Source organism: Protopterus annectens, chromosome 8.part0 (genome assembly GCF_019279795.1).
Source record: "Protopterus annectens isolate FY-2018-M chromosome 8.part0, PAN1.0, whole genome shotgun sequence".
NCBI lineage: Eukaryota > Metazoa > Chordata > Ceratodontiformes > Protopteridae > Protopterus > Protopterus annectens.
In genome coordinates, this window is record NC_056741.1 from 1249465817 (window position 1) to 1249490607 (window position 24791).

At 43.1% G+C, this 24791-nt stretch overlaps 1 protein-coding gene across 2 annotated transcripts in view; it reads right to left on the bottom strand.

Moving 5' to 3' along the window:
• LOC122809337 overlaps positions 1-24791 on the bottom strand; it is a 2116265-nt gene that overhangs the window by 339851 nt on the left and 1751623 nt on the right. The window contains exon 17 of one of the 2 annotated variants that reach the window (XM_044080743.1): positions 6912-7010. In XM_044080743.1, the coding sequence (XP_043936678.1) occupies positions 6912-7010 (99 nt within the window). The remainder of the gene's footprint in view (positions 1-6911; positions 7011-24791) is intronic. The other variant, XM_044080744.1, reaches the window with a different exon arrangement.

Genomic DNA, 24791 nt, shown 5'->3' on the forward strand with positions numbered 1-24791 from the left:
TGTTGCACAAAGGATCTATTTACATTTTGAAGTACAGCAGTTTAATGCCTTTGGGCTTTAACGTAGCATGTAATTGGATGCATCTTATTTAATTAACTGTATAATTCTATAATTTATCATGTATTTTAGTCTTGTAACATATGTAAGATATTCTTTTTTTTTTTTTTTACTCCTTGAAGGCTTCTGAGCCGAGGAGGTAGATGTTTTTATTGTTGTTCATTAAATTTTATACTTTTGAGAAGTTTATGGCCAGTTGGTTGTTTTTATCTACATTTGCCCTTTTTTTTTGTTGTGGTTTGTTTTTCATGGCTACTAATCCTTCTCATAATTTACCACGATTTTCCGTGATGAAGGAAAAGAACTGACAACGGACTATGGAAAATTATATTTTGCAGTCTGAGGATCGAGGCAGTGCTTGTATTAGTTTTCAAGGGGGTGAGATACAATCCAAACCCTGGGAAAAGTATGAGAAACGAGGGATAGAAGAAAACAATTCATTTCTACAGGTTGGTCAGTGTACTACTGTAATCTTTTCCCGAAATTGAAAGGGTTATATGATAAACTGGAACATTTGATATATAAAGAAACATATTATACTGAGGGGACAAAGCCTTTAGAAGCCCCACTACTCCATCTGATTTGTCTGTTAAGGAAAATAAAAAAGACTTCAAAGTAGAAGGATGGCTGCTGTCCACTGGAATGGATTAACATTCTAGTGGAGATGAACCTTCAAAAACAATGCAAGTTAAAAGAAGAAATTGTTGCTCTTTGTTCTGAACTAACTACACATTTGAATATCTCCCAATTAGATTCTTTTTTTGGAGATATTAATGACAAATTAAAAAGTTTTGAACAAGATTTAGTTGACAGACAATTAAATTAAAGACAGACCTTCAGGACTACGATAATGGTAGAGTCTTTATGTGGAAGTCCCATCAGAAGAAATGTCAAACGGGCACTCAATTACATCATGAAAACTACAGGAACAGCAAGGGGTTTTCTTTTGCTTCATTGGAAGGAATGGATACTTCAAATGAATGGGAAAGTGAAGATAATGCTTTCCTTCCTCTTCCACCCACACAACACGCGGTCTCCTATCAACAATGTTTTCAGAATATACACAGCAACGGTAAGGAGCCATTTCATGACAGAAAGCGAGGGAGGACAAACAACGAATGTGGTAACAATGAGTAAGGAGGGACAGTTTCAGCATAAATATAGAAACAGTAATTCCAGGTAGCCATAATTCCCAAAAGGACATTTTATTGTTAAAAAAAAAATAAATACACCTCGGTTAAGCACTTTTGTCATATAGTTAGACCGCTTCAGAAGCACTTAACCGAGGTGTACTTTACAAAAAAAGTGTCCTTTGGTAATTACGGCTACCTGGAATTAACATTTTTTGTTTGTTTTGACTCTTGGCTTTTGGTTCCAATTTCAGAGAATGCCCAATATAAATATAAAAAAGTAAATGGCAGTAACTGTACATTAAAACACTTTCCTATACAAGAGAATAATATAACAAACTCTATGGTAGTTAATTTGTCAGGTTTGGAAGTGAATAATGAGCAATTACCAGTTCTTAATTTGAGACTTAAGTTTGCTCCTATTGTCTTATCCAGACTGCACGTTTATAAAATGTAAAATATTTTGCCTTGTCCGTAAACTGCATTTATTGCATTATTTTTCTGCTTCTCAAGAAGATGTATTTGATAATGAAAAAAGTTTTACTGAGTTTGATTTAGCACATGACTGAAGAAAATGGAGAAGATCGTTTTTATTCTTGTGAATCTGAAATGGGTGGGGGGGTCTGAAGTTAATGCATATTATTTATTTTATAATGCACATATTAAATGTGCATAGTTCCTTTATGCCCCCATTTAATAATGAAGGTGTCCAGCAATTTTCAACAATGCTTAATTATGCAATGGAGAAAGCTTATAAAGAATTTATGAGTAATAAGCATTTGGCTCATTATCATTTAACAAAGGCTGAATGGAGTGCATTGAAGGAACTTTGTATGAGGAGAGAGTTTTTAAACCTGCAGACAAAGGTAATAAGATTGTAATTATACAAAGTATTAACAAACGTGTTTTGAACATCTTAATGATAGGAGTGCGTATGAGAAAGTTACCATGGAAGTGTACATGGAAGCTTTAACAAAATATGAGTTATTACAGAATGGGTACAGATTACAATATTTTACTAAGGAAGACATGGAAACATTTTACTACTGAAGCATGTAATATAGCTACTTTATATTGTCTTCCTAAAATTCATAAGAATCTTTTTAATCCCTGGGACGTACAATAGTATCAGCGTGTAAGTATTTCTTACACAATGTTGGACTTTTACTTCATGAATATTTGTTCCCCTTTGTCTGTAAGCTTCCTTCATACATTAAGGATACTTCAGACTTTCTTTCCAAACTAGCTGGTTTAAAGTGGAAACCTGACAAGTATTGGATGACTTGGATGTTAAGAGTTTGTACAGTATTATAAAACATACGCATGGAATTCAGGCTCTATTATTTTTAGATGGACAGCCCCCTTTTCCAGTTATGTCACTGAATTCTTACAGCTTTGCTTAGTAAATATTTTTTTTGAATTTGATAACACTATTTATTATCAGCTGCAGGGTATGGCAATGGGGACACCTTTTGCCCCAATATGCTAATTTTTAAATGGGATTACTTGAAGTTGAACATCTATATAAACATGATTTTGTTAATAAATTTGTACATTATTATAAATATATACGTGATTTGATTTTTTTATTTGCTATGGTGGTGGCGATCAGGTTTCTAAATTTGTAGAATATCTACAAAGGAATACATTTGTTTTAACTTTTGATGGATTGCAATATGATGAAAATATAGTATATTTAGATGTAGAATTGATGGGTTGTGAGAATGGAGAGATTGGAACTTTTGTACAATGAAAGTTTGAAGATGCAGGTCAATACCTCCAAGATGACATTTGTCCACCTCCTCCCATTTACTGTCTGCTTTACCGTAAGGAGAATTATTAGATTGGTACAGATTGTGGAATAATGAATCTGATTTTTTATAGAAGCTCAGAGGGTGGCTCATATGTTCTTATCTACAGGTTATAAGAACAATGTTAAGATGTCACTTTGTAAAATTATAGGGAAACCTACAGGTGGTAAAGGGTATTTCTGTAAACAAGTAAATGTTCTTACTATTAAGGGAATATCTTCATTGGACAATGATGCGAATAGAAAAAATATACTTTGTTACCACCCATAGCGTGTTTAGTAACAAGTTGGTGGATCTTGTAAAATATTATTGGGGTTTTTGTTACAATTTTGTGGCTTCTCGACTAAACTTTGTAAATTTCCCCTTATTTCATATAGGTGGGATAGGAGTTTAAAATATATGCTAGTAGACAGTAGTTTTCAGTTACCTACTATTTTGATGTATAGGGGATCCCTCTTCATTTGGTACATTTCCTTGTGGTGTGTTGTATGTGTTGTCAGTTTATAATTTTTTCCCCCTAGGATTAATGTGCCATTTAATCCTGTAAACAGATACACTTGTGAAACAGAGGGCATTGTTTAAGTTCCTAGATGTCCCTGTAATCTTTATGTGGGTGAGAGCAAAACAGCCTTTAAACTAAGGCTACAGGAGCATATTAAGGACATCAAGAAATTTAAATCTGAGAGCCCCATTGCATTACATTTTAGATTAAATCAAGGGAATCCATCTGGTTTACAAGGTACAATTCTTGAACAAGTGGTACCCAAGTATGGAGAAAATGTTAACACTTAAACACTAACTGCTGCATAAAGAATCTATTTACATTTTGAAGTATGGCACTTTAACACCTTTGGGCTTAAATGTAGAGTGCAATTGGAGGTATCTTATTTAATTAATTGTAGAATTCTATAACTGATCACGTGCTTTAGTCTTGTAACATATAGATGATGTTCTTTTTGTATGTTTCTTACTCTCTGAAGGCTTCTGAGCCGAGGAGCAAGAGGTTTTTATTGTGGTTCATTAAAATTTAAAGCAGTATGAAGGTCTGTGGGGTGGGGGAGGCTCTCCCCCACTTTTAGCAGTACAGTACATATGGATAACGCTAATGCAAAAGTGATGGAAAATGCGTCTGCAGCGCTAAACATATTTCTGTGGGGAATTTCAGCTGTGGAAGTGTCTTTAGTAATGATCTTTTCCTATTACTTCTACAGCAGGAATCTACGGGACAACTGTGTTTTCAGAACATTTGCACTGAGGCAACTGGAGGAAGTCGGACTAACTTGGGTCAGGGAGTAGAAAACACAAATTTAACCACCCCCTCCCTTAAGTCTTCAGTCAGAGAGGGAGAACACTTATCTACAACCCTGGGTCTGTATAAAAAGGACTAGAATTTGAAGAAGGGTAATGAATAGCTGAGGAATCTGCACTCCACCACAGAAGATTATACACTCCAGCATATCTAACCAGAGCTTCTGTTTACTACCAAGAGGGAAAATGTGTGGTTTTGATTCTATTTTGGACCAAAGAGGTCACTCAGCAGATGGCTTGGGTTGCCAGATGAGGGACTCACTCCATTGTCAGGTGTCTGTAAAGAATGCCTGCCTTTCTGGGCTGGAAGGTGCAGGAGAACAGTCTGGATGCTACTAGGCTGCAACAACTACATCCTTAATCACCATCTCCAAAAGGCTTAAGACCCAAGACTATGACTCTCTTTCCAAACACAGTTACATGGACCTCAGAAGTCAGAGTTTCTCCAAAAAGAGTTGTGGAAAATTGTAGTAAAATGGGAAGAAATAACTGTCCTCTTCCACCTTAGTTAACAGCCTCCAGGTTTCTCACAATCCTCGAAGAAGAAATCAGCCTCCTTTAGCTGTAAACCCATATACTGTCTTGTGTGGAAAGAGTATGTAACCAGTACAGGAATTTAGCACTAACACACACCTGCCATCTGTGGAACATGGCCAAGGGAGGCCTGCATCCTTCTGAAGGCTGGCATCAGGCCATATTCCCCTTAAGGTGCACTTTTTCATGCTGCCCGAGTCAAAACTTTGTGAGGGAAGCCTTTAACCATGAGTACCCCATGATCTGCAGTTAGCTGACTCTAGAGCCTACTCCAGAGATCTGGACAGCAGAAAGCATTGTGAGGTGATCAGCAAATGGGTTTTACCTGCACTCCTAACTGCACCCTCAGCATGGGAGCCAAAGATCTGTGTCCTCTGGCTCTTTTCTTGCCCAGTGAAGCAGATGATGTTAGCAAACTTGTATTATCATAAGCAAAGCAAGAGCTCAACACCTGCACTGTGTTGAAGGCTGCTTTAACAGCAGATCTGCTTTAGAAAAGCAAAGTTGCAGCCTACTCTCAGAGTAGAAGTCCTTCTGACAGTGCCCTGGCCAAGCCTAATGAGTCATGGTGATCTGCCTCCTTATCCCACACACGAACTTTCAAATGCTGACATCTGCCTGTCATTGACGTAAACCAGGAGCTTCTTCCAATGTCAGTGTGTAGCAGTTATGAACGGACGGCATTTATAGCTCTGCTTTATTTCACTGTACTCACCAAGGTCAGTATAAAACAATGACAGTGATGGTCTAGACTAGTAATTTGATGGACAAAGAGACTGTAAATCCATATAAAGAATCAGACAGGGGAACATTTCAGTAATGAGCCAAAAATGAGATATAAACTATGTGAGAAGCAGAAAAGACTAGGAGAGACACATAGTAGCCCATGAAGGTATACTATTGTTTGCGTGAACGACATTCTATCGGCTGCAATGTGCCGAAAAACAGAATGTTGAATGCACAAGCACTTTTGCACCAGATAGATGACTCCACTTATGTGAATGCACAATTGCATTCGCATAAGTGGAAATAGACTATCTGCATGGAGATCGCGGTACAGTAGGGAGTGGAAATTCATCAACATCCCGACTGTAGTGCGATCTTGGAGTTAGAATATATAAGTAAGGGGTGTGTGGGGTGCAGGGGGGGGTTGCTCCCCTGCAAAAACGTGATAGCTGTATAGGAGTTTGATTTACATCAGCTCCTACACCGCTATCACGTGGTGGTTTCGACAACAATGTCGAGTCAAACGAGTCGAGCATTTGGTTCGACATTGTGAAAGGTATTTTTTTTTTACTTTCGGTATTAGCATTTGTTTATTTGAACGGAAAATGTTTTTCCGTTCGAATAAACAATAGTAAACCCCCATGACTTCATTGTGCACAATGTAACAGGTTGAGTGCACCCAATCTCAGTAGATTTTGAGAAAAAAAAAGTAACAACTGTGACTGTGGGAGAGGGAAATACAAATGAATGGCCAATTAAGAACAGATTCCAATGTTTAATAAAAGAAATGTAAAAAAAAGTGCCCTTTTACAGAAAAGTGCAAAGAATTTGGTGGAAGAGGGAGAGGTCTGCTGGGTCAGGGGCAAGACATTTACCCACACTGCTTGCTGGTAAGAAGTTGACAGACAGACCTGGAAGGTACAGTATAACCCCACAGGGGTTAGCAGCAGGGGGACTTCCTGTTAATAATCTCCATTAAATGTGGGTACCTACAGAGATAATATTACCTTACATACAGTGTAGGATGAATGGATGAGCAGTATTTTCCATTCAAAGCAGATAAAACACCCAACACCCATGAATGCTGTCTGGGTGCACTTCTGTGACTGCAAGAAATCCTTGACCCTCCACGTTATTGAAAACTGTGACTGCTCTAGTAAAAGAGGGAGAAGGGCTATGTGGACAGTGCGGAATCTGGGAGAAAAAAAGCTGAAGTTTCAGCTAATTAAAAAAACAAAACAAAAAAAAAAAAAAACAAAGCAAACATACTGCAAAGCTGCTAAAACACAATGACATTGCATTACTCAACATTCAATGAGAAAACAAAATTTACATGTATTTTTACCTTTTTTTTCTGACGATATTCCAGCAATGCTGCTGTTAAATTCTGAGTAGCTTTCAGCACAAATCTAGCATCATCATCAGACTCGATACAAAAGGCTTTCTGGAATACAAACAACAGTCTTAATAATTATGGTAGTCCTAACACTGGTCCATTTTGTGCATCTCAAAACATATATGCACAGGTTTATACACTAAACAAAAGAAAATTTCAAAAAGAAATGGAAAACTATGTTCTTGTTCCTCCTGGATAAAGTACAGTTTTGTACCTACCATAAATGTAGATGTTCGAAGATCCACATTCCTGCAGTCCTTACTCTTGGGTAGTCCGCTGTCCTCGGTCGGCCAGAATATCAAAGTATAAGGCTGACGTCGGTCAAGATGCATTTGACTGACATCAGGACGTCAGGGTACAAATGCGCATGACCGACGTCATATCCTCAGTCTTTTCTTGCCCCAGATGTCAGAAGACCCTAAAAAGAAAGGTCAAAAACCAAAAGACAGCAAACAACCAACCAACCACCCTTGCACTAAAAATATGTACAATATATACAATACACACCATATTGACAACCCAACCCACACAACCGCCTCTAACTACAGAGGGGAAGGAGGGAGTAAATTGGACTGCAGCAATGTGGATCTTCGAACATCTACATTTATGGTAGGTACAAAACTGTACTATGTTCTTCATCTCACATTGCTGCAGTCCTTACTCTTGGGTAGAATCCCAAAGCAGAGGTAAGGGAGGATGGCAAAACTATAAAGAAGCAGGAGCTGCCAAAATGCCCTGCAAAACAGCAGTGGCAAAACCAGCCCTAGATTTAGAATAAAGTGGAAGGTGATAATGCCTAGAGAAAGTATGCACTGAACTCCAAGTAGCTGCCTCCAAAATATCTTTAGTTGCCACCCCCCTTAAAAAAGCTGTCGAAGTGGCAGTAGCCCTAGTGGAATGAGGCCTAATCCCAGCTGGAATCTCCTTGCCATGATGGGAATAACAGAAAGCAATGCAAAACCCAATCCACTTAGAAATAGTTTGTTTTGACACAGGCTTGCCCTGAGAACTCAAAGCAAAAGAAACAAATAACTGCTGAGACTGCCTGAACCCTTTAGTTCTGTCCAAATAATATCGCAACTACCTGTGTACATCTAAAGTGTGCAAAATCTTTTCCCCTTTATTTTGGGGGTTTGCATAAAAAGTAGGCAAATGAATAGTTTGGTTTAAAGCCACACTAGAAACCACTTTAGGCATAAAGGAAGGATTAGTACGTAAAGATACCCTATCCTTATGGAAAATTAAGAAAGGCTCAACCACCATAAGGGCCTGCAACTCAGAAACCCTTCTTGCAGAGGTAATGGCCAACAAAAAAGCAGTCTTCCATGATAAATATTTCAACTCGGTAGTAGCTGCAGGCTCAAAAGGTTGTAGAGTAAGTTTCTCCAACACAAAATTGAGATCCCAAGCAGGAGTAGGAGCTCTCGTGGGGTCTTATATTCTTTGCCCCTCTAAGAAATTGCTTGAACAAAGGATGAGAAAACAAAGGTGGGTCACAATCATAGTGAGCCGAAATTGCTGCAGCATGAACCTTAATAGAAGAGAAGGACAAACCTTTGTCCAGTAACTCAGTAAGATATTGAAGAGCCACACTTAAATTAGGCTCAGAAACATCAAAATCCTTTGCTGCACTCCAAAATAAAAATCTCTTCCATTTATCTGCGTACACTTTCCTTGTACTTGGCCTTCTTGCTTCCAAAATAACATTCAAAACTTGCTGTGGAAGTTGAGACCCACTATGGTTCAAAACAGAATATGCCAGGCTGTTAGGTGAAGAGAATGAAGCTTGACATTGAGCAAATGACTTTCCTCCTGAGACAACAGGTGTGGAATCGAAGGCAAAGGCCATGGAGGCTCCGCACCAGGCTTCTCAGTAATGGGTACCAATGCTGTCGAGGCCAATCTGGAGCTATCAAAATCATCCTTGGCTTGTCCTGTCTGGCCTTTAGTAGTACCTTTGGGAGGAGAGGCAGAGGTGGAAAGGCATACACATGAAGATTGCTCCAATTGAAAGAAAGAGCATCCACTTTCCAAGCTGTGGGATGAAACCTTTTCGTGCAAAACATTGGCAGCTGGTGGTTTAGTGGAGAAGCGAACAGATCTATGTCTGGAGTTCCCCATGACACTGTCAATTTCTGAAATACATGAGGATCCAATTTCCACTCGTGGGGATCCATAATTCGCCTGCTCAACACATCTGCTAAGGAGTTCTGTGCTCGGCAGAAACCTTGCCTGAAGATTTAGCTGTAAACTGAGAGCAGTCTCCCACAAAATCATTGCTTGCCTGCATAGAGGATAAGAATGTGTTCCCCCTTGCTTGTTGATGTACCACATGACAGTTGTGTTGTCTGTTAAAATCAACACCTGCCCTGGAAGAAGTAAATCCTTGAAAGCTATTAATGCAAACTGGACTGCTAACATCTCCTTCAGGTTGATATGTAGATGTAGTAGTCTGGAAGGCCACTTGTCTTGTATCCACTTTCCATTCAGATGAGCTCCCCAAGCTTTGTCTGAGGCATCTGTCGTTAGAATCTGACTCGCCTCTGGCCGGGTCACAGAGAGTCCCTTGTTTAGGTGACATTCCTGAGCCCACCACAACAATTCCTTTTGAATGCAAGGTATTATTTGAATGACAGTGTCCAGATCCTGGCAGTGCTGCGTCCATACATTTTTGAGATACCATTGTAACTTCCTCATATGCAGTTTGGCATTGGGAAGCACCAGAATACAAGATGCCATGAACCCCAAGGCTTGAAGGACTGTCCTTGCAGTCAGCCTGGACTGATGAGACAATTGATGAAAGTAAAGGGAAAGATTCTTTTGTTTGTCCGGGGTCAAAAAGGCCATCTGGGATGCTGTATTCAGTCTTACACCCAGAAAGCACATGTCCTGAGAGGGTACTAGACTGGACTTTATTTCGTTCACAGAATACCCCAGGCATCTTAGCACTGCTATCACATATTCCAAATGATGAAGAAGCTCGTCCCTTCCTTGAGCCAGAATCAGACAGTCGTCCAAATAAGGATAGATCTGTATTCCTTTTAGCCTGAGGAAAGCTATCACTGGAGCCAGAACTTTCGTGAACACTCTGGGCGCAGTAGATAAGCCAAAGGGCAATGCAGAGAACTAATAATGAGAATTCCCAGCTCGAAAACGCAGATACTTCCTGCAACTCAGTCTGATAGGAACATGAAGGTAAGCCTCCTTGAGATCCAAAGTTACCATCCAATGATCTTTGCCCAGCAGAGGTAAAAGCTGTTGTAAAGTCAACATTTTGAACTTGGGAATGTCCAGATAAGTGTTGAGGGTAGATAAATCCAAAATTGGTCTCCACGTGTTCCCTTTCTTTGGTACTAGGAACAGGCGAGAATAAAATCCTAGGCCCACTTCTGGCATAGGGACCGGCTGTATGGCCCCTATTTGAAGTAAGAGAAATTTGCTTGTGAGCCTCTATTTTTTGCTGAGGAGGAACGTCTGGCATGCCTTTGAAAGGAGGCAAGGTATGGAAATAAAACCTGTAACCGTGGTGTATGATATCCAATACCCATCTGTCTTGGGTAATTAAGCTCCAATTTTCCTTGAAAAGTGCCAACCTTCCTCCCAAAGGTGCTGCCAGACGAGAAGGCTCTGGCAGCTGAAAAGGTAAGTCATTGGGTCTGCTTACGAAAGGACTGACCCCTGCCCTCACCCGAAGACTGTGCAGGTGAACTCCCTGTTCTAGGCCTGAAAGAGCCCTGAGCTCTGCCCCTACCACGTCTAGACCTACCCCTAGACTGGGAATCATAAGAAGGATACGTCCACCCCTTGGTAGGCCAATTTCTACTAAACTTCGGAGGCTGAACCTGCAAAAAATCTTTAACAGTCTGCATAGACTTAGCCTTGTCTTCCATTTTCTTTAAGACTGCCTCAACAGGAGAACCAAACAACACATCAGATTGTAAAGGAGCATCTAAAATCCTTGTCTTAACATGGTCAGATAAATTCTGATCCCTCAGCCAGGCGTGCCTGCGAAGAACTGACCCAGTGGCAGCCACCCTAGACGAGGCCTGTACAGCATCAAAACCACATTGCAAAGAATGCTTACCCACCTGTTCAGAAACATGTACTAAATCTTGCAACTCTTTACACTCAATACCTTCCGCCAGAGCATCTACCTTAGACTTCAATTGTGAAAGGAGATAGTTTTGGTATTTCAACATGTGAAACTGGCAATTCAAAGCCCTCATAGCTAGGGTGGAAGAAGTATAAACTTTCTTTCCCCATCTATCCAAAGCCCTGGCCTCTTTATCTGGAGGAACCGGATTTTTGACAACAGAAGCCTTAACACCTTTAGGCCCCTGACTAACAGTTTCTGGGTCTGCCCTAGGACTCTTAAAAGATACTTATGAGCTTCAGGCACCCTATAATACCTATCCGGTTTAACAGGAGCAGGAGGCAAAGAATCAGGATTAAGAGAAGCCTCTGCAAAAACATCTTCCACCACATCCAGAACAGGAGGAATAGCCAAAGGCCTATGCTGGGGTAAAACAAAATTCCCTAAGCCTTTTCCTGGAATCAGAGAAGTCCTGACCTTCCCACTTAAAATGCTCCCTCATGGAATGAAGAGTCTCTGAAAAAGAAAAATCCTCAGGAGGAGAAGCAGAAGGAGTAGAATCATCCACATCAGAATCAGAATAAGGAGAATACTCCTGCAAGTCTTCAGCCAAGACTCTGAAACATCGAAGCCTGCTCAAAACTCCCTAGTTCAGGTTCCACCCTAGGTCTCTTATCAGGAGGGGGCCAAGAACCTCTAATCAAAGTAATCAAATCTTCTGCCATTTTAAGCATATGCTTCTTGGGCACAGTTCCTGAAGAACTAGGGGCGACACCAACTGAAGCTAAACCTGGCCTGCCTCTGGGGGAAGCCTTGGAAACAGAAGGAGAGGGCCTAACCGCCCTAGGAAGGGGAGTATAGTAACCTGAGAAGCCCCTTCAGCCTGACCTGCCTCCTGAGAGGCCACATCTTGCAATAACAAAGTCTCTCCCTGGGACTCCAAAGAAACCTCCGGCGGAACCACTGGCTCCACCGACACCTCTAAAGAACCGGCGTCCGCACGGACGGTTCTTCTAGCCTAGGTTTAGCTGCTTTGTCCTTGCGCTTCTTGAAGCGGCGCCGGAGCATCCGACGGCATTTTATAATTGCACCGCTTCCCGAAGACTAACCTGGCACAATCTAACCTTCTCTTTATAGTGCGCTTATTGAATCTAGCACAAGAGCGACACCCAACAACGTCGTGCTCAGGCCCTAAACAAGGAATAAACAAAGTATGATAATCTCTATGCGGTATCTGTTTCCCACAAGAAATACAGTTATTCACTTTTTCTGACATCCGGTAAACCACTGAGGCAAGAAAAACTAAAATATTCCCAACGGGTACTTAGCCAACTTTGACTCGGTCTGAAACTCCGAATTCGAAAAATTTCAGAACGCCGAACGGCACTTGCAACGCTGCTTCTGCATCGGACCATGCGGCAAAAAAGACTGAGGATATGACGTCGGTCATGCGCATTTGTACCCTGACGTCCTGATGTCAGTCAAATGCGCCTTGACCGACGTCAGCCTTATACTTTGATATTCGGGCCGACCGAGGACAGCGGACTACCCAAGAGTAAGGACTGCAGCAATGTGAGATGAAGAACATCTTACAACATTCCACTTTTTGGTGTGTGAGGCTTGCCAGAAATGTTAACCTCAACAGAAAAGCATGCCAATGGAAAGACCATAGCATATGTACTACACACACACACACACACACACCATCAGCAGAGTACAGAATGTTATAAATGAAGACTACGACACATGGACTACCACCATCCTTTTTATCATTTGAGAGGACAGAATGTTGTACAAAAACTCACAGCAGAAATTAGTGTTTTCTAAAGACCTTCTTGAAATAAAATTCAGCAACATATGCCAAAATGTCCATATAATGGTTCACAAGGGAGGGTTGGAAGTAGGACAAGTGGATGAAGAAGCACAGCTCGTTATAAATACAGAAATCCCTTCCTATCTAGCGATGACACCTAGATATGCTGCAAATTAGGTGGTGCTGTCTGTTGCCCTGTCTCCCAAGGCTAATTACCAAGTTCTAGATTCCTCCAGCAAAACTGCAGGGAAACTTAGATCGCTCAGACATCCAGAACCAAAGTCCAGTAAAGACCATGTTTAACACCTGTCCCTGTGGCAGCCTCAACTCAGACACAGTTAAGATGCAACAAGATTAATACTTACCATCACTCCTCACCCTCCTCAACAACAAGGCAAAAATGTCTCTGAGACCGTTCATCTACTAGAGTATTCCACCTTGAAAGATGCAAAGTCTAGCATTACTTCTCTGTAAATCCAAATTCTTGCTTTCTTTAACCAAAATCCCACATTCATTCCAAGTACCCAACTGATGTATTTCATGTAGGAACATGCCAGCTATATAAGCATGCTTGTCTCTGGAACTATCAAACTGCTTCTTAGCCATCAGTGGCTACCTTAACACAAATCAAGAAATAAAAATGTAAAATTTGATACCACGTTATTAAACAAGTCATAAGAATATACACCTGCCTGCTTTTGAGAGAAATCCACTTGTACTTACTAACAAAAGCACTTATTAGCAAGTAGGGTTAACCAACCCATCAGACCAAATGATGCAGTAAACATCTGATAAATATACCATCAAGTACCATTCTTGAGTGATCACAAGCTGAACTGGATCCAAAGACTGTACCAAAAATGCAGAAGGGGCTACAGACTACCCTAGGTCACAACTTGGATAGAAAATTTCTTGATAGCAAATTTCTCAACGGTAGCCCAATTCGAAGTTTTGACATTAATGCTTAGAGAAGTGTACCATGAAATAAATGGCCACAGCTCTTCAGCAAATGATGCTCTTGAAACAAGCTTGGGATCAGTTCCTCTAGCGGAGTAGGGTTTTTTTCTTCCTTATTTTCCTTCTTTTCAATTACAATATCAAACAAAAGTACAGTTGTATACACTTACCATAAATGTAGATGTTAGAGTGTTATTCACTGTTGCAGTAATCACACGGGTTATCTGTCTGCAGGGTAGCCCTCAGTCGACCCGAATACTAGAGTCTTGAAATTTCTGCATCGGATGCTGTCGCCTCTTCCATGACATCAGGTCGTCAGGGGTATAAAACATGCAGCAGACCCCATTACATCAGTTTTTCTTGCCCCAGATGTCAGGAGCCCCCAAAACAGGAAGCAATGACATGGTGTGGAACACCTCCAGTAAAAAGTAAATACCATTGCCATAAGATATGGTCAAAAAGAGGATAGGTAGAAAGAATAGAAAAGTCAGGGGGCTGGAGGGAGGGTAACCAGGACTGCAACAGTGAATACACTCAAACACCTACATTTATGGCAAGTGTATGTACTATGTTCTGCGTGTTTCACTGTTGCAGTCATCACACTTGGGTTGATTCCCAAGCTGAGGAAGGGTCGAGGCGGTCAAGAAGTATTGTGGCTGGCTAGCAGGCCTTGTTAAGACTGCTGTGGCAAATCCAGCTCTGGATTAAGATAGGCAAGTGGTAATGCTTGGCGAAGGTGTGTACAGAACTCCAGGTTGCAGCTTCCAGGATGTCCCTGGTAGGTACTTCCCTGAGAAATGCTGTAGAGGTTGAGGTAGCCCTAATGGAATGAGCTCTGATCCCCCATGGTGTAGGTTTTCCATGGTGTTTGTAGCAGAAATGGATGCAGTGTGCTATCCATTTGGAAATGGTTTGCTTTGAAATGGCCTTGCCCTCTGCCCCTGTAACAAAGCTGACTAGCAACTGGTCAGATTTTCTGAAAGGTTTAGTTTTGTCAAAGTCAAACCTGACCTGTCTGTTCACGTTCAAGGAATGCAGAATCCTTTCCCTTTATCCTGAGGATCAGGGAAAAAGGTTGGTAAATGGATCGATTAGTTTAAAGCCACACTGGATACCCCACCTTCGGCATAAAAGATGGGTTAGTCCTGAGGGAAATCCTGTCCACATGGAAAATAATGAAGGGTTCCACAGCCATTAGTGCCTGTAACTCCGACACTCTTCCTGCTGAAGTGATGGCTAGCAGTAAGGCTGTTTTCCAAGAGAGGAATTTTAACTCTGCTACAGCAGCAGGCTCAAAAGGAGGAAGCGTGAGCTTCTCTAGTACAAAGTTAAGGTCCCAGGCAGGGGTGGGAGCTCTCCTCGGGGGGCCCTTAAATTGTTAGCTCCGCTCAGGAACGGTTTGCTGAGAGGGTGAGAAAATAGAGGTGGGCTCAGTATTATAATGAGCTGAGATGGGCAGAGGCATAAATTTTAATTGATGAGAAGGATATGCCTTTGTGGAGTAGCTCTGCTAGGTAATCTAGGATTTGAGGTAAGGTGGGCACAGCTGTGTCCTTTTCCTTGAGAATGTCTCCAAGAACAATATCTTTTCCACTTTTCTGAATAGGATTTCCTAGTACTAAGCCTTCTGGACTGAAGGATGAAGTCCGGCACCTGTTTGCTGAGGGTTGCTGGTGGTGTAATTCAGGGGATAAAGCCAGGCTACAAGGTTGAGGGTTTGCAGCTGTGGATGCAAAATCTTTCCCTCCTGCTAGGACAGCAGGGAGAAGGTCTGATGTAGGTGCCAGGGTGGCACTGCTATCAGACTGCGTAGGAGTGGGTACCAGTGCTGGCGTGGCCAGTCTGGGGCAATAAGGATTGTCCTTGGCCTGTCCTGTTTGATCTTGAGTAGTACTTTTGATAGGAGGTGCAGAGGGAGGAAAGGCATAAATTGAGAGGTTTGCCCATGTAAAGGAAAGGGCATCCACTTTCCATGCCTAGCTGTGGGGATTTCTGGTGCAACATTTGATCAATTGATGGTTTTGGGGGGGGGGAGGCAAAGAGGTCCACCTCTGGAGTCCCCCACCTGTGGATTAGAAGTTTGAATGAGTTGGGTTCCAGCTTCCACTTGTGTGGGTCCAGTAGATTTCTGCTTAAGTCGTCTGCCAGTGAATTTTGTTTGCCTGGCAGAAATTGAGCTTGCAGGTGCACTTGGTTGCTCAAGGCTGTGTTCCACAGGGCCATGGCTAACCTGCAGAGTGGGTAGGAATGAGTTCCCCCCTGCTTATGTACCACATAGCTGTGGTGTTGTCTGTATCAGTTGTCCTGGAAGGATAAGGTATTTGAAGGCTGTCAGAGCATTCTGTACAGCTAACATTTCTTTTTGATTGATATGCAGGGGAATTTGTCCTGGGCTCCACTTGCCTGCCATGTGAGCCCCTCATGCATAGTCTGATGCGTCTCTTGTCAGGGTTTGGGCGGCGAGGGGTTGAGTGAAAGGAAGTCCCTTGTTGTGGTTACATGCCTCTGCCCACCAAAGAACTCTGCCCTTAGACAAGGAATGATAGGAATCCGCGTTTCCAAGTCCTGAGAATGTTGACACCAGAGACTTTTTAAGTACCACTGAAGCTTCCTCATATGCAGTCTTGCATATGGAATTAGTAGAATGCATGAGGCCATGAACCCTAGAGCTTGCAGCATTTTTCTTGCAGATAGCTGGGTTTTGGGGGCCATTAGTTTGAAGTAGTTTGTCAAACCGTTTTTCTGGAGTGAGGAATGCCATCTGGGAAGTTGTGTTCAAGCTTGCTCCCAGGAATACAATCTTTTGGCTGGGAACCAGTTGTGATTTATTTTCATTGATGGTGTACCCCAGAGAAGTTAGAAGTCTCATTACAAATGCCAGATACTGAAGTAGCAATTCCAGTCTGCCTGAATCAGGCAATCATCTAAGTATGGGTAAATTTGAATACTTCTCTGCCTGCAGTATGTAATGGCTGGAGCCAGGAAGTTTGTGAAAACCCTGGGCGCAGTAGATAAGGCAAAGGGAAGTGCAGAGAACTGATAGTGCATACAGCCTGCCCTGGCATGTAGATATTTCCTGCAAGACTCCCTTATGGGGATGTGCAGATACGCTTCTTTTAAGTCTAGGATGACTAGCCAGGCGTCCTTGGCTAGCATAGGAAGAAGCTGTTGCAGAGTCAGCATTTTGAATTTTGGGACCACCAGTAAGGTGCTCAGAATTGACAGATCTTGGATAGGGCGCCAAGAGCCCTCTTTTCTGGGCACCAGGAACAGTCTGGAGTAGAAACCCTGTCCCCTTTGCTCTACTGGAACAGGTTGAATAGCCCTGATACTGAGAAGAGAAAGTACTTGCTTTTGAGCCTCTGCCCACTGGTTTGGAGGAAGGTCTGGCAACTTGCTTGGGGATGGCAGTGAGTGGAACTAGAATCTGTATCCCTGAGATACAATGTTTAGAACCCATCGGTCCTGGGTAATGGACATCCAGTTTTTTGCATGCAGGACGAGTTTTCCTCCTAGGGGTACAAGTACTTGGGCCTTGCTGAGAAGGAAGATAGACAAGTCATTGTGAACTTTTTCCATAAGAGGGTGACTTACCACTTCCTGTTTTAGAGGTGGGAGCACTCCATTGTTTAGATCTCTGCATACCCTGAGACTGTAGTCTCGGTGGCCTGTTGCCTCTGGGTTTGGACTGAGAATGCCTGGGAGGGTCTGGAAAGGACCAGTTTTTAGAAGGCCAATGCTTACTGAATTTAGGTGGCTGCACCTGTAAGAAATCTTTAACAGTTTGCATAGATGCAGCCGTTTCCTCCATCTTTTTAAGAACTTCTGCTTTTGTGCCAAACGTTCCTGGTTTAATGGAGCATCTAGTAATTTTGCTTTGACATGGTCTGGCAAGATTTGCGCCTTCAGCTAAGCATGCCTTCTCAGTACAGACCCAGTGACAGCAGCCCTGCAAGATGCTTCTAAAGCATCAAAACCACACTGCAAAGTATGTTTACTAACTTGGGCTGCAGAATGCATTAACTCTTGTAAATCTTTATTTTCTGTACAATCTGGAAGCAACAACTTTTTTTGTTTAATTAGTTCCATAATATGCTACTGGTACTTCAACATGTGAAACTGGCAATTCAAAGCCCTGATGGCAAGAGTTGCAGAGGTATATACCTTCTTACCCCATCTGTCTAAGGCTCTATAATCCCTGTCGGAAGGAGTAGGGTTTTTGGCTGTGGTAGCCTTTACGTCCCTGAGAAATAGTCTCTGGCTCCACAGTGGGATTCTTAAAGAGAAATTTGTGAGAGTCAGGTACTCTCTAGTACCTGTTAGGCTTTCTAGGAGCTGGTGGTAAAGTATCAGGAGTAAGTATGGATTCCATGAAGACATTATCTACAATATCCAGGATGGGGGGGGGGGGTATAGCTAGAGACCTGTGCTGAGGCAAGTCTAAAAATTCTCTGAGTCTCTTTTCGAACTGTGGGTAGCCCCTGGCATTCCCAGTGGAAATGCTCTCAAATTCCGCAAGGTTTCACCAAAAGAAAAGTCCTCTGGAGGGAGGCAGAGGGTATGGAATCCTCTGCATCTGAATCCTCATAGGTAGATAAGGGTATGTCCTGGTAATTAGAGGGATCAGAGTCATTGGACTCATGGTCTGTAGAATCAGAAGGAAAATGAATTCTTTGTCTTTTAGAGGGGGAAGGGCTGGCTCCCCCTAATTAAAGTTACAAGGTCTTCAGCCATTCTAAGCATTTGTTTCTGTGGCAAGGGAGCTTGAGCATGCGCTTTGGTCACTGGTTTTCTAGGCATAGTGCGAACTCTGGGCCTGAGAAACTCTGTAGTTTTAGCCAAAAATGAAGTTGTCGGTTTAATGCGAACATCGGAAGGTCGGAATACACCCAACAGAAGCCGGTGCCTGCAGAGCGGCTCAGGACTCATCTAAGGTAGAGGCATCCACAAGTTCCATAGTCGTCGAAGCATCTCACGGCATACCGGACTCTGAATGGGTCTCAGCAGAGGCCTGCGAATTTGTAGAAGCAGGTATCAGGGGCTGCGAAAGCACCTCACTGAGTACCGGCAGAATGGCGACTAGCTTAACAGAAGCATCGCCGGCAGTTTTGGACCTATGCGGTCTGTCTTTATCCTTACGTTTTTTCGGTAGTCTGATGGCTTATCAAAGCCATTTTGGAATACGGAGAACGAGAATGAAATAATTTAGCAACAAAAATAACCCAACGATGAATAGTTCGGGCGTTAAACAAGGCACAAAACCTACAGCGAGGAACGTCATGGTCTGGGCCTAAACAGATGATGCAGTAAAAACGAAAATCTCTGAGGTATTTGCAGGCAAGACAACTGTTAACTTTTTGTGAGATCGGTTAGAGCAAGAAAAAAGGATCCCCAACGGGGTACTTAGCTTTAGAAGACTTCAGGTTTGAAACTCAAAAAACGAAAGTTTCAGGTAGTGGCCAACTGGCACGTGAACTGCTTCTGCTTCGGGCTCCCAAGCGGCAAGAAAAGCTGATGTAATGGCGTCGGCTGCATGTTTTATACTCCTGCGACTTGACGTCATGGAAAAGGCTACAGCATCCGACGCAGAAATCCCAAGACTCTGGTATTCGGGCTGACTGAGGGCTACCTGCAGGCAGATAACCCAAGTGTGATGACTACAACAGTGAAACACGAAGATCATCATACATTTACATGCAGGTATAACATACTACTGAATTACCAACATCCTCCCATAAAAGCATGAAAATTACCTTCCCCTACAGATAAGACAAATCATTATAACTGATGTTAAAATTAACCCTCTCGATTACCATCATTTATAACTTCATTGATCAGTCCACACTCCCTCTGAACCACCAATAAAAGGTTTGAAAGGGATAACTCTTCATCGCTTCCCCAAGTCAAAACACATTAAACACACGTATAACCTGAAGGAGTCTTCTCCCAGTCAGACAAACTGAATCTGATTTATTACCACTAATCCTTTCTCATCCACACCATCACCACAATTCTTGCTTCTGAACCATCACCCATCTCTTTCCCATCAAGCCACATTTTTCTGTGACAGTTCTTGTGTCCCAATCAAACCTTGCTCATCCAATTACAAGCTATCTCATTTATCTAAATCCCAAAACCAATCCCCATCTAAGACTTAATAAGCATTCTGACCTCCCCAACTACTATTTGCAGTTCCAACCTCTTATCCCAGCCCTAAAGGTTCCAAACATGATAATAACCAGACATACAAAAATAATATGAGTCAGGATCTCATTTTTATATGTCAACCCACATCTTCCTAGTCTGGTCCCATAAACTCCTGGGTTCCTTTAGACCATGACATAATAATCTGGTCTGCCTTTTCCTCCCCACACCTCCAAGACTTAGTCAAGCGGTCCCAACCCTCCATAAAAATCCTTTAGGGTGTTCTGTACTAACAGTAGATCAGTCTCTTACATAGGTCACCTGGAGGCCCTAACTCAGAGTCCAACATCCTCTGCACTCCCACATCCAGTCAAGCTCACAACACATACCCTTCCTTATCCATTATTCACAAAGCTTTTTTCGGACATATGCTAATAACTCTTCCAGCTGGCTTATATATAACCCTCATCTAACCTTACTTTAAATGCTCCCACACCATTCCCATATCTTGTCCATGTCAGCCACTTTCCTCATTTTACACTATCCCTTCTCTCCGCTTTCCTTTTTAAGTGTACCTGACATGGCTTAACACAACAGCCAGTCTCCAATGCCACACCATAGTTATCTTGAACCACTGAAAATTCCATCCAATCATTCTTTGCTCTGCTACTTTTTGAATCACTTTACCTTCCAGTCTACAAAATTTCCCACTTAACCATCTGACATATCCTTTTGAATTCCTTGCGACATTTAATCCTTAAATCTCCCTGTCAATGCACTGCTCCCTGAATACTTTTGTGAACTATAACATCTCCCTTCCATCCTTCCTCCTACAAAACTCACTCCAAGTCTCTTCGCTGTAACCCCTCGACTTTTTGAGATAAAATTTATAGCAGTTACATACATTCCAAGGTTCGGAGAACTTAGCCCACCTCCCACCAAATGTTCTATGTGATGATGTGAGGTATTGCCAGCTATACCAGGAGAAATAGAGCAGTGGATGTGTAACATTTGCCAGCATAGCTAGCTGGAGTTTTGTAACAAATTACATGTCATTTATATATCAAACTGATCTGTACAGGTGCTTGTGCTGAAAATGTTTGTAAAGCTGCTTGTGTTAAAGTACCAACAGTGGATCCTGCTGGACAGAAAAGAAATACACCTGTATGTCAGACTGCATTGTAACTGTTGAAATGAGTATATTGTAACAGAGAATACTGGAAGAGAAGAGGTTAATCTCAGTCCAGCTAACTTTGAGAAATAGCCTGAAATTAAAATATCTGGTTTAGGTCAAATATTGTATATTACAGTTCTGACTGCAGCCAGAGACAAAATGTCTGTGAAAACCAGGACTAGGAATCCTACTGTACTGTCCTTAGGAGTGAACTAATTGCTATCCTGGAAGGGTGGAAGTTTTGAAATGGTTTTATAGCTTCCAGATGCTATAAAAAGAAGTTATGTACTCACCATAACGTACCATGTGAGTTGTTCCATCTCGCCTTCATTCTTCACTGATGGGTTCGGAGCCGATCCTCGGCTCCAACACGGCCGTTTAGCAAAGCTCAAAGATTACCAGTAGTTCGAGACCAAGCCCCTTATCCCATGATGCATTGCTGGAATTACCTCAGATCTTGTTTGCTGCGTGTACCATATGCTAGCAAGAGGACTAATCTCCCCAGACAGGAAGAAACATTGAATAACCAGGATGAAGTCAGTCTCCCAGGTCAACCGTCAGCCAGGTGGGGGAAGGAGGGAGGGACGTGAGAATGAAGGCAAGATGGAATAACTCACATGGAACGTTATGGTGAGTACATAACTTCTTTATGTGAAGTTGTTCAATCTCGCTGTTCATTCTTCACTGATGGGTAGCGTCCCTAGCACCCTAAATCCTGGGTGCACACGGGAGTACATTTTTCAGGACCATAGAACCAAAGGAAGCCCTGTCCCTGGAGGCCTTGTCCACTTTGTAATGAGTGATAAAAGTGTGAGGCTTAGACCAAGTGGCTGCAGCACAGATATTGTCAAGAGGTAACTTGGCTTGAAAGGCCAATGAAGTAGAGACTGCTCTGGTTGAATGCGCCTTCACTTTATGCAACGAAGACCTATTAGCAGATGAGTAAGTGTAGGTGATACAATCTGAAAGCCACTTAGAAAAAGTTGTTTTAGCCACTGGTCTACCTTTTCTGGCTTCAGAAAATGAAACAAAAAGTTGGTCTGACTTTCTGATCATTGGTAACTCCTGGTAAGACCACTGAGTGAACAGGAGCCACTGAAGATCCCTCTTGCAAGAGTTTGTAATCAGAATCATATGGTTCATTGGTAACTCCTGGTAAGACCATTGAGTGAACAGGAGCCACTGAAGAATCCGCATATGCATCCTTGCCAATGGAATGGCTAAAATTGCTGCCGCCATCAAACCTAGTACTTTCAAGACCTCTGCAGCTGGAGCCCTGTTCTTTGAAACCAGTGATGTGATGTGTTGGTGAAGAATTGATACCCTTTCGACTGGAAGAAGAAGAGTGGTAGTTGAAGTGTCTAACTTTGCCCCTATAAAGACGATATGCTGCGATGGCGACAAGGCAGACTTTTCGAAGTTGACTGTAATGCCAAAGTGGTTGCAGATTGTCAGAGTGGATTCTGTTGCCTGAATCAGTTGATGCCTGGTGGTGGAGGTAAGTAGCCAATCGTTTGGTATGGAAACACCTGGAATCCTAGCCGCCTCAAGTGAGCTGTGGCCACTGCCACACATTTTGTAAACACTCTGGGGGCTGTAGTGAGACCAAAGGGCAGGGCTCGAAATTGGTAGTGACTGGCTCCCAGCTGGAAACGCAGATCCCTGGATGGTCTGGCCATTTTTATGTGGTAGTACGCATCCTTGAGATCGATCGAGCACATCCAATTGTGCTTCCCTAAAAAGGGGAGTATGGACTGAAGCGTGACCATCCGAAACTTTTCTTTAACAAATTGGTTCAAGTCTACTGAGGTCCAAAATGGGTCCTCCAGTCCCCTGTTTTCTTTGGAACCAAAAAGAATCTTGAGCAAGTTCCGAATCCTGTTTGGTCTGCTGGGACTGGTTGAATGACTTTTCTAGCAACTTGAGGACCTCTATGGTTGCTTGTTCCCTGTAACTGGGTGGAATGTCCGGGATTCTCTTGACGGGAATGGGTGGAGAGGAGAACTGTATAAAATACCCTCTGGAAATGTTTTGTACCCATCTGTCATTTGTGATATCTAACCAGGCTTCTGGGTACAAAGATAAGCGACCGCCTCCAGAGCAGGACAGTCTGGCCTCCTCTCAGGAGTGCTGATAAGGTTGGCCAGAGAAATGATCTCTGTCACCCTGGTGTTGCAAAACCCCTCTGCTGCGAGGGTGGCATCTTCCATTATTAGCTCCTCCTCTGCCCCTGGAGGAAGGTTCTCCACGTGTGTCCTGAAAGGCTCCTTGGGCTTTATGGCACCACATCTTTCCTCCCCTTTGGCCTTTGGGGTAAGGTCAAGTAGGGGTAGAAAATCGGACTCAAACGGCAGACAGAGTCTTTCCCTCCTGTTCACACCTGGTCAATGTTTCCTTTACCTTATGCCCAAACAAGGATGAGCCATGAAATGGGCTATTTACGAATGACGACTTGAAGGGCTCCGTGATAGAACAGAGGTGCATCCAGGCATGGCTACGAAGAGCAACCCCTGCGCTCCTGCAGCCCTACTCGACCCATCTGCTGCATATATGAGACGCATGGTCGAGTTCGCAATGGAATTAAGGGTAGCAAGCTGGGCAGAAACCTTGTCATTGACACCTGCAGCTATAGCACCCTGAAGAGCATCTCCCAACTCCTTAAGGTGGTGTCTTTGCAGTCTGGTGAAATGGGTCAGAGAGTTCAGTGATCGAAGGGTTAAAGTCGCTGAACTGAACATGTTTCTCCCATATCTATCCATGATCCTAGAATCTCTGTTAGGAAGATGGATAGACACAGAAGTTTCAAACAATTCCTTCTTGGTGGCTGCCACCACCACCATGGCATCAACAGGAACTCCCTTAGACAAGAAGGTTTTATCCGCTGGGGCAGAGATGAACTTATTCGACCTCCGAGGGACAGGTTCCACGGACTCCGGAGATTCCCATACCCTACGAGAGACCAGTTGCATAAGCTCATCGTAGGGTGGAGACCCAGGAGGTGGAAGGTTGAGACCCAAAAGCCTTCAGAAGAACAGATTCATACTCAGTAGGGTTTTTGGACTGCCAATCACCCCTCTGCCCAAGGATCTCAAGGATCTCCGCAAAGGAGATGTCCTCAGAGGAGATCGAGGGGACCTTTGTGAATCATCCAAGTCAGTGTCAGATGTCAATGACTCCTGTCGGGAGTCCAAGTGCCTCCTTTTCTGGGAACTTCCTCAGTGGGAACCTCTGGGGAAGTCTCAGAAGAGCAGGGGACGCCCAGTGGGGCTACCTGAGGCTCCGGGTCTCCACGCTTGGGGTGGCCGACGGGCAGAAGCAGACACCGGCACTTTAGCGGAAGAAGATGCCAGACCTGGTGATGCGGAAGTCTTAGGAGACAGTACTCGCCTCATGGCTTCGAAGGCATCACGGCTCCGATGAGAAGGAGTTGACAGACCCGAACAAACAGTGATCCCCTCCCGCATCGATGCCGTGGGCTCAGAGCCCAAAGTAGGAGCCGAGCTCACCCACACTGAGGCCCAGAGAGGAAGAGTTGGCACAGAAAGGTCAGTGCGACTATCCTCCACGGACCAGACCAGAGAGTGTCGGCTCCTAGAGTCCCCAGTCGGCACAGAGGACGTCCGAGTAGATGTCCGAGTAGATGGAGCC